Source organism: Arctopsyche grandis, chromosome 12 (genome assembly GCF_051622035.1).
Source record: "Arctopsyche grandis isolate Sample6627 chromosome 12, ASM5162203v2, whole genome shotgun sequence".
Taxonomy (NCBI): domain Eukaryota; kingdom Metazoa; phylum Arthropoda; class Insecta; order Trichoptera; family Hydropsychidae; genus Arctopsyche; species Arctopsyche grandis.
Window position 1 is genome coordinate 14,185,495 of NC_135366.1, and position 18,466 is coordinate 14,203,960.

The 18,466-nt window shown below is 26.7% G+C and overlaps 1 protein-coding gene across 1 annotated transcript in view; it reads left to right on the plus strand.

Annotated features, from left to right (window-relative positions):
• Window positions 1–11,066, plus strand: part of cac (calcium voltage-gated channel subunit cacophony) — a 56,676-nt gene extending 45,610 nt beyond the window's left edge. Inside the window, exons 33-38 of the mRNA XM_077443329.1 lie at window positions 4,677–4,795; window positions 4,883–4,926; window positions 4,975–5,106; window positions 9,967–10,139; window positions 10,451–10,569; window positions 10,785–11,066. Of these exons, the coding sequence (XP_077299455.1) occupies window positions 4,677–4,795; window positions 4,883–4,926; window positions 4,975–5,106; window positions 9,967–10,139; window positions 10,451–10,569; window positions 10,785–10,947 (750 nt within the window). The 3' untranslated portion in view covers window positions 10,948–11,066. The remainder of the gene's footprint in view (window positions 1–4,676; window positions 4,796–4,882; window positions 4,927–4,974; window positions 5,107–9,966; window positions 10,140–10,450; window positions 10,570–10,784) is intronic.
• Window positions 11,067–18,466: the final 7,400 nt, after the last annotated feature.

Here is an 18,466-nt window from a genome sequence, read left to right on the forward strand (position 1 = left end):
CAATCAAAATCAATGTGTTCATTTTAAAATAATCCCATTAAATATTGATCAACATATGAGTACCATTTATGTAATTTTGGATCTTTTCCTAATTTTTTACGGATTTTGATTTACAATTATCGAAAAAAGTAATTATTATGCATGGATATGTATATTTAGATTTTGTGTATGTACTGTTTATTATGTATAACATGTAGATGATCAGATATGTATATAAATATAGTGTATTAATTTTTATGTTTTTTTAATTTATTATTTGTTACCCTATTATAATTTAGAATGCACATGTAGTATTGAATACCATATGGCTTACATACAAGATAATATCTCTATAGTCTATGTATATGTATTTGTATAATTATAAATGTACACATTTACAAGGTTAATATTTTTAATTATTTTTTAGTAAAATGAAATAGATGTATTTAAATTATTATACATACATATTTAGATATCATTTCATTTATTTTCTATCATAATACATAAACAACCATTAATTTTCTTATTCTGAAATGTACTTGAATGCTTATATCATTAACGACATTCAAATTTTATTACTCTTTAATGCCATAATATTTATATAATTAATATTAATTAGCAGTATAGCTCAGTGATTAGCGTGTGTTGATTAGGCTCAAACCCCAGATTAGGCTTCCATTGAAAAAAAATATACAATGTATGATTTTAAACAATTCTGTGATTTATGCAACTTATTTTATTTGATTGTCAAAACAGCTGCCCAGAAATTGGCTCATTCCCATTATTATTATCATTGTCTGATTATGATTTCAATTAATATTTGTATTTGTACATGGTACATACATAGTACAATAAGCTAATACATAAAGATCGATTTTCAAATCTTATAAATATAAACCATTAAAAAAAGATATTCGTTTTAAAATGTTTCACATGATTTTTTGGTATTAGTGAACTACCATATGAAAAAAACTGGGTATCTGTCAAAAAATTTAACCAATTAGATTTTTGTAGTATATTATTACTTCTTGAAGGCTATTAGTAATAATATTATGTAATACTTTTAAATCCATTTATATTTATTCATCTCTCGTTTTTAGATTATTATTAGATTTAGCTGTGATTTTATTATATTACATTTTAAATGGTTGGAGTGAGTTTAATGTGTCAAAGAAGAGCTTTTCTCTTTTGAGAATACAGCCTCTAAGATTAAAAAATATGCATAAAAATATTATGCATTGCCTTATGGGCTATGCAGAAGGCGTCATTCTTTAACTGCTTGCTGGATATGGCGGCTGGACTGAGTGGACCAGCGGGCTCTCGTGCAGGATCCCTATCGGTGGAGGGTCCGCAGCAAACACAATCTAACAATACACAATCAGACGAACATGTAGTACAACATGAAGATGAAATGTCTCTTTTAAATATTGCTAGGCGAAATACTAGGAAGAGATCACTAAGGTATTTTCATTATTTCATATTCTCTTATTATACATTTATTAATTTACACAAATAATAAATGCTACGTAAATTTATGTTCCAGGAGCAAAAAGGTGAACATGTGGTCTGGCCTTATTTCCACCTAAAATCTGTAACCTCAGTGTGGTTTTACATAGATTTGCTGTAAATGAATAAATTATAGAAATTATAAACAAAAAATGTATTAGAATAGTTTTAGTTCTACATAGTCAATTGGCGTAGAGAAGGTAGCTTCCACTTGAATATTATGATAATTTCAATGTATTCAACAATCTACGGTTTTTACCATGTTATAATATTTGGTATAACCCGGGCTGTGGTGTCGTTAAAAAAACATTACTCCAACTCTGACTATATTTTCCCACAGTGCAACTCCAACTCCGATTTTTAAAATGTATAAATATCATATTGGATTATTACGTTCCTATATATAAAACTATTTCCAGGTACATACATATACACAGTCATAACTTTAACAAATGCAACGAATGGGCTAATATATAACATAATATATAATAACTAAATTTTAGTATTTTGTATTGTTATTTGTGAGTAGCTTTTAGCTACTGGTTAAGGCTATTGGTTTTTATTCACATAGACTCCAGATATTGAGAAGTCCCAAAGAAAGGAGTTGGAAACGATCAAATTAGATTAACGTAATCAGAAAAATCGCGATGTAATTCGATCATCAAAAGAACCGCCATTTGACGGGCCACATAATAAGTGCTTGTACTTTGTACTAAAGATGTGGAAAAAACGTGTTTCAATGCGAAATCAGAGTCGCTTGTTTTTTAACGATTCTGACTCCAGCCAAAAAGTCAACTTCAACTTCAACTTCATAGCCCTGGGTGTAACCATAATATATGCGTATTAGATGTAGAACTTTTCAAAAGACAGTAGATTTACATCATTGTATTACAACAATGAATGAAGCCAAATTAAAATATTAGATTTATATTAGAAATATATTTTCATTACAATGATATATATATAAAATAAATGTCTAAGTGCCATATATAAGGATTTTTACGTTTCTAGCTGATCCATTAATTAATGATATATAGAAAATATTGTTTTCATTTTTTTTTCTTATTTCCACATTTTAGACAGGAACCAATTCAGAGGCAAAAGCTATCTGAAGCAATGCTGTAAAATTTATGTTAATGTCATGGTTTTCAAACAAATGCATAAAAATGTAATGTATAAACGTATATTTACAATACATGATTTTCACTGTGTCTACTTATACATGTATAATTTAAGAATTTCATATAATTTTCATAATATCATTTCGTTATTGTGTAATATTTTTTTTTATTGGTTAGTCAATCATAATTATTATTTTGCATGGAAAAAATACAATAATAATTTTTACATACACGCAAATAAAATAAACCTGATGTTAGTAAGTTGAGAAAGGCATGTTAGACATTTTATATGAATCATGAACATAGAGCTTGCATAGTATTATAGATATTGTAAGGTTAAAAAACTTGAATTTGAAAAACTATTTACTCATACAGTATTTGATAATATTTTAGCAAGTAAAGCAAGCTTTTATTGAAGATCATTGGCATGTGCATTTTCAGCTTGAAACTTTATTTTTGTAGCTTAAGGATAATTTATTCATAAGAAATCATTAAAATTTTGAAACTATAAAATCACATAAAATATTGTGCTTATCCATATGTATGTTCATAGATATGTTCAATGAAAATATTTTGGGGATCATTTACAAGAATTGGGATCTTATTAAGACGTTTAAAATTACATGAAAGCAGTGGTCTCACCCAAATTTTGGAACAACGGGTTTCCAAATTTTTTTTCAAAACATTTAAATTGAAAAAAAAAAATATATATATATATTTAAATATATATATATATATATATATATATATATATATATATATATATATATATATATATATATATATATATATATATATATATATAATATATATATAAATATATATATATATATATATATATATATATATATATATATATATATATATATTATACATTTTTTTTCGTCAAAGGTATTAACTATTACATGAAAGTTCATTCAATTTTCAAGATTTGTATAATTTTTGACTAAAATTATATGATTTTTTAGATTAAATAACGGGTTTCCGGAAACCCATGGAAACCATTAGGGTGACACCACTGCATAAATGGATTTAATTATATGTTTAAGTCACAATTAGAATGTGTTGTGATATGTACATATTATAAAATTTCGTTTAGTTGATGTGTGAAAATCTTTATATTTCTGCATAATAACATTTTACTTGGAAAAAGTAAAAAAAAATATATTTCCTCAGTTCAATTAATCAAAATCTCTATATCCATACATATTTAATATAATCTAAAAAAAATATTTGCATTACATATGCACATATCTTCATTAAAAATTAAAAATAACTAAGCGCTTGCCCTCTAACACAGTTTTGAGTGTTATCTTTAATCTAAATACTACCTTTTTACAAGCTTTTTACTAGCTTTTTACTAGCTTTATTTACAAGCTTTTTACCAACAAATTTATATATTATAATTATAGATATTTTCAAATCGTTTTTTCTTAATATGTATATCATATTATACATAATATGTAATACTAACATTTAAATTTCAGTGAGTCCAAATCGCTATTTTATGATGTAACAAATTATTAAGTGTACTATTAATATATATATATATATATATATATATATATATATATATATATATATATATATATATATATATATCGCTAGTTGTAATTATAAAATGTCATATAATACATAACATGTTGATTCATACATATACATATTAACTTTCACTCTGGGGTAAAATAGTTGAATGAGGATTTTTATACTAATCGGAATTGAATCAAATTCTGCTCTGCATTTGGTTTATATTCTTATTCGCCGTACAATTTGACCATATCATATGCATTCATCATCTCTCAGGGCGAAAGTGTTAATGTACATATGAATAAATTATACATTTGTATAATTAGGTTCGACTACATTAAGCCGAAACTTTTAGCATGTATAATAAAATCAATTGTTATTGAAACATGTTATTCAAATCTCTAGCACTTTTTTATACAATCAAAAACTACAGGCATGCTTTTGTATAAATAAATATATTTGTAATGCCTTATTACATACATATATGCATCTATCGAATACTTGGGAATCAGTTAAAATAGTTAATAAATCGTGTGATTCTAGGTGTTGGAATTACAGGATGTTGTTTCAAGAAGACAATCGATGGAGTCCCTCGTAGATGGTGGTCATTTACAACCACCTCACACATACGCAAATGGTCATAGAAGATCACCAAGCTTAAGGTGATATATGCATATCATTTAATGAGTAAAATATCGATCGATGTTTTTCATAAATACAATTTCTATATGTGTTTTGTTAATGTTTAGACGCGGTCCCTCTCCATTAGTACGAACACCTAGTCCGAGACGCCGTGCACCTTACTATAACCACAATCATGGGGTACCGCCACATCAGGCAGGTTATCATCAGGGAATCCATCACGATATTGGTTTTTCAGATACTGTCAGCAACGTCGTAGAAATCGTAAAACACGACCACCATCGTCCGAGCACACGATACCAACCGAGCTCTCATTACAGAATACCTGGTGGTGAGTAAATGAATACCATTTTGATGATAATTTGCTTAAACGTGAATTATCTTCGAAGGAATCATACAAACAATTGAAATTTACACATATCAAACCGAAACATTCATTATTTTATCGATTTGGTTTTTTGATAAACGATTCATGCTTGTGAATCACAAAAAAACTCATACATGGACACACACATACACATTTTTACGTTATTAAGGGTATAATTAATCAATTAATGAAACTGATGAAAAATTTACATTTAACATTTATAAAGTTACATAATTTTTCTATTTTTACAAGCATTTTATTACTTATTAAAATGAAAACAGAAAATACACGCCTTGAGTGGTATAAATATACTAGAGATTAAATAGTTATTTTATATATTGCATTTATGAATATAAATAGACACAAAAACAAAATATGGAAGTAAAATAAATTGTATTATTTTATGTTAATTGAAATATTTGGAACTAAATAGTTTTTAAATTATCAATTTACTTATATAACCATATTAATTCTCTAGATGAGCGGCTCAGGACTATTTTACATAATTTTAATTTCTTATAAAATTGCATTGTTATAATTTTTTATTAAACTGTAAATATGTAAGTACAGTAAAACTACTCACAACCAGAACTCCATTGATCCCTAATCTCAATGGAGTTCTGACAATTCCAAATCTATTATATATGTATAATAATCATATTTACATTTTAACTGTATTGTTTTTATTTTCTTTAGATGTGCATATGCAAATTTAGCCTGTATGCTTTAAATGCCACATTTAAATAAAATATTATTTTCATCAAAAAAATATATGTATATACATACATGCATATAAATAAAAACTTATATACATACATACATATATGTTCTCAGAGATAGACGATGAACATATGAGCCGTTATATTTACATTTTATTGAAGTGGTGTAAGACCACTCTTCCTCATTTTGAGAAATATCTTGCAAAATATTAAATATAATGTTTTGCATTTTACAATATTTCAAAATACTGGTGGCTTGTAACAAGTTTATTCTGTTTTTCCGAAATTCTAGACATATCGAATTAAAAGTGTTTTTTGAATTGAAAATTGGACTTACGACACTTTCAAATATAGCGGCTCATATCTAACCACATAAAAAGTAATTGTAATTTCATAAAGATTAAAAAAAAAGCTCTCATAAAAACATATTTATATTTAAAAAAGAATTTCAATATTATATACATACTAATTTTATTCGAAAGTTAATTTTTTTTAATTACATATATAATATAAGGTGACCGTTCGTACTGATTTTACCAGGACAGTACTGGTTTTTTGGGTATCTGTCCTGGCAAATCGTGAGATAAAACCAGTACACTTTTTATGTATTAGAATTTTTTATCTAATAGATGGATAAATATACAAAGCCTTCGGCGAAAATTATGTCTCCTACAAAAATATTTGCAAATTAATCAAATGTTGTTTCCATTTATCAGGAACAAATTCACCAGCCGAAGGATTAACAATATATAGTCCAGTGATAAAATGAAATTGAATGTTGAAACCTTTAAATGTCTTCTAATCACTTAGTATAATTTTAACCAATGCGTTGCAAACGATCGACAAGCGCCAGACAGACTGAACCACAGATTAACGATACGTGTACCCTATGCGTGCGCACTGCTCGCACTTACACTAAGCGAAATCTACCCGAAGTCCCGAAATACCTACCCTGTATACGTTCTGTGCTTCTGACACTTTAGTTCCGAATTTTGCCTTATTAAACTCGCCAGAAAGATCCAACTCAATTTTAATAATTGCTCTGTGCACATCGAAAGGTTACTCGTCATCTGATGTGCAATCTATCATTCGTGAAGTCGAGAATTGCGTTTAAAGCAGCCATCCAGTTAATCTGTGGTTCAGTCTGTCTGGCGCTTGTCGATCGTTTGCACCAAACCCAATTTCAACCCATCTTGTGTAGAAATTTATAAGAGCATTCAAGAAAATGAATTCATCTATATATATATATATATATATATATATATATATATATATATATATATATATATATATATATATATATATATATATATATATATATATATATATATATATATATATATATATATATATATATATATATATATATATATATATATATATATATATATATATATATATATATATATATATATATATATATATATATATATATATATATATATATATATATATATATATATATATATATATATATATATATATATATATATATATATATATATATATATATATATATATATATATATATATATATATATATATATATATATATATATATATATATATATATATATATATATATATATATATATATATATATATATATATATATATATATATATATATATATATATATATATATATATATATATATATATATATATATATATATATATATATATATATATATATATATATATATATATATATATATATATATATATATATATATATATATATATATATATATATATATATATATATATATATATATATATATATATATATATATATATATATATATATATATATATATATATATATATATATATATATATATATATATATATATATATATATATATATATATATATATATATATATATATATATATATATATATATATATATATATATATATATATATATATATATATATATATATATATATATATATATATATATATATATATATATATATATATATATATATATATATATATATATATATATATATATATATATATATATAAATGAATGTCTGTGTGTGTCTCGAATACGCTGCTAAACCACTGAATCGATTACGATGAAACTTTTAGGATTTGTTGTATGCATGTCCGGGAAGATTACTGTAAAAAAAATGGGAACAAACGGGAACGGAAACGGGAAAAATGGGAATGAGTGTCATTGCAACGCAATGATTTCAAATGTGTTCGCTACTTGCGTTTTTCCGACAAATGGGAACGGGAACGGCAACGGGAACGGGAATTGCATGCGTTATTATGGCATTGCAACGCATGCCGGGGTTCAGCTAGTTTTTTTTATAACTGTGCGTCCATGATTCTTTGATCTTCGTTTTAAATAATTGAAATATTTAGAAATATGTTTTTGGAAAAAATGTCCTGGTTATAATGCAAAATTGATAACAGTTAGTTCAGAGCTGCTGCTACGCTAGAATGCTTTTTCTTTTCAGTTGAAATATTTGGAATTATGCTTATTTTTCAATTTTGCTTTAAATAAAAAAGAAACTATTATACTCAATTTGTTGAAAATGAATTTTATAATATAATAAAAAATAATTTTAATCTGTGTGTCACATGCATTAATGAGACTTGAAGAATAATTGAAAATATTCCATATTTTGTCTTTTTATACATATTTCCATTGTTTGCCGTATCGCAACGGCTATTAATAATATTGTAGTAAGATATTAAGTATCAGTGGGGTGTCAGATGAGACGTGGTTATGTGGGGGCCGTGGGGGCGGGTGGTGGAGCGCCTCAACATCACCTGCACATTCCCCGGCAGACACACGCCGCGCACCACCCACCACTAGCCTGGGCCGCCGCTCACGCTCACCCTCTCCCTCGCCACGGTCCAGGCCCAGGCACCATCACACCGGTGAGGATACACCTCATGACACCATCAATCGCGCATCCACACCATTAACAAACATACACCATACACACGCATATCTTTATTATCATATATTTATATATTTAAACACACCTCAATCTATATATAACACTGACAACAAATTCAGACTTATAATATATTTATATAACCATGTCCACAATTACAATTTATTTTCAACTTTATCAATATATAGTCTATAGTATGTGCATATGTATTACATTCTTTGCTTTTTTTTAGTTTCATATCACTATGAAATTATTACACATTTAACACTATACTAAACTGACAATTTTATTTAATTTTATTTAAACCTAGCAAATAAATATGTAATATGTATAACTAAAGCCTCTTTATTTTTATTGTTTACTCAGGTATAAGTAATATTCAGAATATTTATATAGTGATATAATATTGTCATCATGGCCCGGGCATCGGAAGGATAGCTATGACTCCTATAGCCCGGGGGGCCTAGATTGCGAGGGGCCCTGGCAGCGAGATATATTTGATTTTTAAATGCTTTTTATTATTACGAAATTTTGTTCACAATACATCTTATTTATATTTTAATAGCTACTGATCTACTGATCATTTTCTATTTTACAATTTTATTTTATTTGGTTAGTAATCATAGTATTATATTATTCTAATGTTAATGTACAGCATAATAGGAAAAAGAGCTCAAAAACCTATTTACAATTCTTATAAATGCTCATAATACATCTAATACATAATATTAATTAAAGACTCTCTAAAATCGATGACCTCAAGCAGATGCACCGAGATATATAATTTTTTAATTTGTTACGAAAGTTCGAAGTGTCTTTCTTCTTCGTACTAAGTAGTTATGTTCAAGTAGTAACTTGTCGGTGATACCTTGGCTATTACTTTTACACAATGACTTTTATTTGAAACTGAGGGAAATATATTATCAATTATTAGGGGATCCTTAATCTTATTACTTCTTGATGTGTATTGTGAAAAATATTGATGAAATGATTTTTAATTTCAATTTTGAAACAAATTTTGGCGGAGAGGGCGGGGGGCTCAAGCAAACTAGCCCGGGGGCCCGGCTTGGAATGTGCGGGTCATGATTGTCATTTAAAAAAAGTTTAAGACTACACATGTTTATTTCTCTTTATTAAATACTGAACGAAAAGATTGTATTCTAATCACAATTGTAATTTTTAGTAAACTTTGTAGGACGAGATCGAGATAGAGAACTTTTACACGCTCAAAACAATGCAGCAGGTAGAAGGAGCCATGGTAGAAGATTGCCTCCGACTCCTAGTAAGCCATCAACGTTACAGCTGAAGCCACCTCAAACCATAAATTTCCCCAAATTAAATGCCAGTCCGACTCATGTGAGTGAAATGGTTATTAATTTTTTTATTTAAAAATCAATATTTCACAAATAAAAGAAATATTTTTATTTAAATCTTTTAAATGCCAAATATGCAAGCATTGCTACCAAGGCATGATTTGTTGAATACAGATAATGTATGTGTAAAACATATCAATCAGGCTTTATTATTTTGAAATAGAATGTGAAATTTGTTCAAACCATCTTTGACGACTTTATCATCTACAAAATTAATTTAAATTTAGTCGTTTAAATCATTTGGCTGAAGAAACAAGTCATCATTTTTAATTAAAGTTATGGTTACGCTTTCAGCAACATTTATCTGCACATGCGACGCCCCATTCTCTGCATTCTCTCCAGCTGCGGGAAAGAGATAGAGACGACAGAGAAAGAGATAGACTTTTAGAACGGGACTTCCGTGATAGAGACATGTTTGTTCTATGTCAATACTATTATTTTCCATTTACCTTTTAATTTTCGAAAAATAAGCGTTTGAAACTGATTTTAAATATTATGTAGAATTTCATGACATTATGCTATAAAATATATTTTTTTTTCTATAAAATATGTAATGTAGCAATAATTCTTAGACTTAAAACGGTTATATATTTGATTTATAATAAAAAAGCATTTGTTATAATTTTAGATACATTCAACGCGATGTGCCACTTAGTTTCGAACAAGCACTAGCTTTAGGCAGAGGTGGTGGTGGGATCGGAGGTAGTCGAACATTACCATCACCACTGCCTAATGGACATAAGCCACGCACAATCCGCCGAGATGATTCCGACGAAGATGATTGGTGCTAGCACGCGGTGGGCGACCCCCGCCCCACTAACGGGGGCTCCGACACATGTCTTGATAGACGAAGATACATCACCAACACATATTACTACTTGCCTCGTAAAACAACCTTCACCGTTTTAAACTCGCCACAGTATCGCAGAACGAAAATAGATCAACGAGAAACAATATTACAATATGAATATGAAAGAAAATGTAGAAGAGCTCATGGCCGCCTGTATAGATCACAGGACGACGTACGTTTCAAACAGGACGATAGATACGATCTAAGAACTGATAGAAAAAATGAATATTTAGATGATTTTGATGAAGATGAGTATTATGAAGACGATTACGACTATGGAGAAGGTCTTGATAACGGTATTCACCATAGAGTAAGAAGCGACAGCATATTAGACTTGCACTATGCAGATGATATTGAGATTCCTCACAGAAGTGACAGTATATTAAATATTGATTTTATGGACATTTCTGATAAATCTAAATTACATTTGCCGTTAGATACCGAAAAAGATCTGGAATTCGGTGACCATTCGTTGCAGGTGGATTTTGACGGCGTTGAATATAAAGATGATATATCAGATTATGAAAACGAAATGATCCACGAGGATGTACTAGAATCGGATACATCAATAGAAAGAATGGAGGACAAAATCAGCTGTATAGTGCAACCTAGTATAACACTCGATCGATTGAGTAGCGTCCAACCGTACCAGAAGCCAATGAGCGTTTACACCAGTAGAAACAGATTAGAATATTTGAGAAGCAGTGAAAATTTGGAACGAAGAAGAGTATTATCTAGCGATGCTGTTTGGTTAACACCTACATCAGTTTACAGAAAAAAATGCAAGAGTAACGATGAAATGATGAAAAAGAGGCAAGTAGTGCGTTTTAAATGAATCTGTTCAGTTTATAACCGGCAAAGAATTTTAGTTGTGATAATTTTCTATAACTTTCGTTCAATCAAAATAATATTCAGTTTTATTTCAACGTGACTTTTTTTCTCAAACTTAAATGAATCGAACAAAACATAATTTTTTAATGTAAATTATAACTAATTATTATAAAAATATATAAATTTTTACAAAAAAAAAACGTACTTTAGTCTGAAATTTAGTGACTGTGTCGGAACATTTTAACACCTTAACTATCTATCTATATATACATATATGTGCGTAAAAGGTGTATGCGTGAGAGTGAGAGTAACGTGTGTATGTGTATATATTTGTGTGTTTGTTTGTTATGTGTATATGTGTATGTGTGCGTGTGTATATATATATGTACACACATTTACCTACACATACACACACATGCACGCACACACACAAGAAACATCTTAAAATACAAGTGTGATAAAAAAGCCTTTTCTGCCTTCAAATTGTGGGGCTTAAAAACTAATAAATAATTAATTTTAGTAGGAAATATGTGAAATGAACAGAAAATTGTATAAATTAAACAGTGGTGGACAAACATTTAATTAAATTGCAAAGATAAAGACTTCTAATCAAATTTTTCTTTTAGTTTGTATAAAAAAATTAGGAACCTATTATAAAATAAAAGACGTTTACGACATTTTTAACAAATTTTTCGTATAGTTCTGTTATATGTAAGTGATATAAAAATTCCACAATGTCCCTACAGATAACAGCTACGGCATGACTGATGTTAGATTGTGCACTACGGAATGTTATCTAGTTAATCAAATTTGTATTATATTTATAAAAAGAAAAACTTCATAATACATATAATAAAACACATACACAACAAGTTGATTATACTCATAATACATTCAAATATTCTTAATCTACACACACAGATACACTCATATATAAATATATATATATATATATATATATATATATATATATATATATATATATATGTATGTATGTATGTGTATATATACATATAAATGTATATACATATATATATATATATATATATATATATATATATATATATATATATATATATATATATATATATATATATATATATATATATATATATATATGGTGGGAAATTTCATATTTCCATAGAATGTCAATCGCCAAGTCTTTTTATATAATACATTGCAAATTATTTGAAGGTTGTTGTGAATTCAACGAATTCTGAAAAAAAATATTATTATTTTATCTAAATTAATTTGAAATAATCAATCTTTATAAATTAATAGAAAATTTATTAAACGAGTTGAAATTCGTTAAATTATCATAGGAAAAATGGACTGAGAGTAAATTCTTATTTTCAATTATTATTTGCATGACATGTAATATATTAAAATATTTCTTTTAAGAACGAAAAAAATAGTTCAACGGTAGAAGACCCGACGGAAACAGAATAAAAAAGTCAATCTCAAGTCCATATAACTTAAGTTCATACATTGACAAGGCATTCCAAAGACGTACACACATGTATATGCACATATACACACACAGTTACACACATTGATTTACACAGACACACACACACATTCACACATATATTTATATATATGTCTAGGTAAATGTAAGGAGCCCTTCACTATGAAAACTGCCATGCCTGTATAATTTATATTCTATATTATAAGTATACCTAAGTAAATTTGTCCCATATGTCCATACTGTTTTTCAATGTAGCATTTTTACTTAAGAAATAATTTTTCAAATTTAATCTAGCTTTAGTATGTTTATACTGTTATCGAAAATTTTCAGTAATGAAGGTAACTTAAATCTGTTTAATTAAATGTATCATTAAAACTTATGAACCCGAGCAACAACACTTTTCTTGCGATTTTAATAAATCTTGTCATTAATAATCAACTTTCGAGACCATTTAAAAACATTATGTTTGCATTTTAATTTAACATTTACTTTCATACATTTTTCAGGCTGTCGATTTTTTGGAAAACCATTTCTTTTTCTACAGATGTGTTAATAAATAATTTATTTAGATTGACGTAAAATATCTACCAATAAAGTTTTCGAAATAAATTTTACATTAAAACTATTTACAAGCAGTGTCAGCTCTGCCAAAAATGTCACATACAAAACACATAAATGTATTACTTAATATACATTTATGTGTTTAGCCGTCTTAAGGGGTTGACCAAGGAATCTGGATATAGCCCTAAAATTGGAAAAAGTAAATTAATATAAATTTAAAAGTACAAAATACAACTTATGTTTAAAATGAAACATTACAATTAGTGAGTCATTTTATTTGGCACTTGATAGAAGAAAAAAAAACGATTTTTATTTTAGTAAAATTTAAATAAGATTCATTATACGAGATGATTAATTAAATAACCAAAACGCTATAAACATAGTACATACATGGTTTCTTAAAACCTTAAGGCGGTTTTGAATACAAAAGTTCACATTTTTTCTGATTTTCATTTGCATAAAAAAAAACGACAATGACACTATTATTCCTTTTTAAATTAATAATTGAATTATTTCAATTAAAATTGTCGCATTTTATACAATTAATTATTTAAAATGTATGTATGTCAAATGTTATCGTTCTTATTATTACGTGTATGTATTTTTTAAATACAACAGTGCTTCTAAAATGTATTAAAAAAAATCCTCCAACTTAAAAATATGAGATTTTATTCACATACGATTTATTCACAAGCTCACTTGAAAAATATGCATTTGGAAAACATTGAAGTATGGTTTTGGAAAAAAAAAATTATTATATATAAACTATAATACCATAGTAATAGTCATTTGAAATTCATAAAATATTATGTTACTTTTTAAGAATCCAAATTAATTTATCCAAATTAAAATATCGTATAATTGTTTTTAATCGATTGGTGATGTGCTTTTGTGTAAATTTTAAAAATATTTTCTTTTTAAATACTATACACATATATTGTTAATTCGTTTTTATTCAATAACAAATATAACTTTTTCATCAAAACTAAAGCTAAAGTATTAAGCCAACGGAATAGTTATAAATGAAAAATTTTAGAATAAATCTATATTAAGACAATTTGATTAATTACTTAAATAAATTTAGTTATATAAAGTTTTTATTAAATTTGCTGTCCTTCCCCCAAGTGCTTTATAAATTATTAATGGTAAAAATAAAATCATTAATATCTTGGAAACCAATCTCGCAATCATTAGAAAACGTTTTCATCACTTCATCACCAAGTGATGAGAAAATTATTCGTATCGTAAAATAATATTACATACATTTTTATTGGGTAATTAATTGTTCTAATATATTTTGAAATTATTAATTAATTTATTAATAAATTCAGATGAAAGTTTATATAGTTACATGTAATTACAGGTTTTAAACTCCATATTATTCCAAGTTTAAAGCGATATGGTATATAAAAATCTAAATCATTATTTTTTGATTATTGTTGTGTGCATATGTGTTTGATAAATTTTCAAATTATGTAAGAACATAAATAAATTGCCGATATGAATACCAAAATAATTTTGATATTCATTCTTTTCAGCCATTGTTATTATAATTACGAGTATTTTTTTTTTGTTTTTCAACTAAAATCCAACATGTGAAGCAAAAAAAAAAATGACGCACTCATACATACATACAAACATCATTTGTGTTTGTGTGTTTTTGATTATGTGTGTGCCTTTATACCTATGTAAATATAGAACATGAATGTATGATATGATTTATGCTAGAATTTGTATGTGTATGTGTGCTAAAAGGCGTGTGTATGTTTTCAGCAAGTTCATAAATAAAACGTTGCTATAAATCAAATTAAAAAGTTTAATGAATAAAAAAAAATCCATATTTTTAGCATTTTATATATGTATAAAAAATATACTTTTCTCTTTTGGGTTTTTGCCACATTAATTGTAAATCCATATTTATTAAAAATAAAACTACAAATATACTACATATGTATATCAAGATTGTTTTGCACATTTTTAGTATATATTTTTTTTGATTTGATGGGACAACATTTTTTTACTATTATAATATATATATAAAGATTCGTGTGTGTTCTTACCATTTATGAAAAATAATGAGAATTGTTTACAAACAAGTGTATCTATATATGTATATATATACACACACACATAATACAGTTAATTAGTGTTTTTGTTTTTTGAGCCATATAGTCAGAAAATGCATTAAAATGTGCTTCTATTTTTACCTGCTCCACGCTACTGAAGACTGATGGACATAATAGCAGTGTTGTTCAGTTATTTATACTGCCTCAGTATTTTGATGTATGTATGCGTAATGAGTGTGTGGAATTTTGTGTCTTAGAATGGACAATAGATGATTCTCATGAATTAAAAAAAAAATAGTATTGAGTGGATTTCTAAGTATTTTCAATTATTATTTTCAATAGAACTTTGCTATAAATTGTTGTGTATTTTAAAGTCTTTTCAATTGAAGTTTGTTATAAATTGTTGTGTAAAATAATATAAATATAAATTTAATTAGAAATCATACTGTTTCTAGTTTGTTTTAACTATTTATGTATGTATATTTTTATGAGTCATTCAAATTTTATTAAACTTTTACAAAAGAGTGTGTGCATTTGCATATATTAATTATTATATTAAAATGGAAATGTTTGTATGTTTGTATGTATACGTGCGTTCATTTGTATGAAAGTATGCGTGAGAGTGTATGTGTGTGTGTGTGTGTGTGTGTGTGTGTGTGTACACATTTATAAATGTCTTACTTTACTTTTTACGTCGTATTTTCTGAGCATCTTCAGAATGTGTTCTTTAAGCTTAGGTTACACATTTGTAGAAAATCTGTAAATACATATTTTTCTGTGATAAATTTGAATAATTTATGATTGCATTTAAAATTTATCAGGTTATTAAAACTAGAGAAAATTGATATTTTGATAAGGAAAGGTGATTTGTGTAAATTCGATGATAAATTTAAGAATTTCCTGAAGAAACAGGGGTATAGTGCCAATCGTATGTAACTGTACATATTTAAAGTTTTCTGTATGTTATAAATTCTTTGTTTTGTGTGTTGAGATTAAATTAGTTACATCGTTATTTTTAATTTTATATAATCGCCACCTCCCTCCCACAAATAACATTTACGTGTACACCGCTAATTAAACTATTTAAAAATTCTTCAACCTCTGTTTATTCACTTGAATTTATCATTGTAATTGATTTGCTAGAAATTGTGTCTAAGATATTGACTTAAACTTGATTAATGCAATCATATAAGGTTAAACAAATGAACCAAAATATAGACTAGTTACTACGTAAGTAATTATTATCTTATAGTTCTAGGCAAAGTACAGTAATAAAAGTAATACTTAATATATGAAATTTTATATCTGACTTCTGCTCGCATGTAAATTTTTGCATCATAATGTATATGTAAGCATTTTCATATGTGAACACATTACGAATCCCAATCATCTCGCACACAAATACATACATATGTACATACACGAACATACACACACACACACACACACACACACACACTCACACTCACACACACACACACACACACACACACACACACACACACACACACACACACACACACACACACACACACACACACACACACACCATGCATGTATGTGTATGTATATTATCAGTGTCAATCCAATTTGTTAAAACATTAAAGTTTCTCGAAAACTTCTCCATCATATCCTCACCTTGAGCTGTCTAACTATTATGATCAATAATTGCGATATTTTTTTGTAATATCTTATCCGGTTTCTATTCCTTCTGAACTTTTTTTAGAATTAACCCAATCGTTGAAGCTTCAATACCATATTATACTTTACAAGTACATATGTATTGTTTCTCAAAAAAATCGTTATAATTCTTAGAAAAAGAAAGAATAAAGCACAAAACTGTAATATTAAAAACAAGATTGAATTTGAGAAACACTCATATAAAATCATTCTAAAGGAGTATATTTATTAATTAAACGTTAAATAATTTTTCATCATATAAACATACTTCAATAACTAGTTCAATTCAATAACTTATATAGCATATTTTATTTAGATTAAAATTCTGATCAGTTTTTTCTTTAATTGTCTCTAATTTAACACAAAATATTGGAGCGGTCTCAATTTTAATGAGATATCGGGACCAATGAAGATTTAATTTTGAATTTTTATTTTTTGTAGTTTGTGCTATAACTACCTTCACTGTTTGTAATAATATAAATGTTAATTGATTTGAATTTTTCATGAAATGTCAATCACATGCATTTTGACTATCAGTATTTTGCTTATTTTTCCCCTTTTACCTACATTTTAATTAAAACTGAATTTAAATATTGGTAAATACAAAGATTTTTATTTGCAAAACCAATCCAAGAATTTCTAAAAGTTGAATAATTCAGTTAAATATTGCATATGATACAACAACATATCGGTTAAAGACACAAAAATACATTTTAATTATTTTATCGTTTTATTCATAATGTAATGATAAAAGTATGATAATATTTCATATCTGTACAATCAGTTATTATCACAATTTTTATGCATATTTTCAAAAGTAGATTACAAGACCGACAATTCCATTAAAAATACTT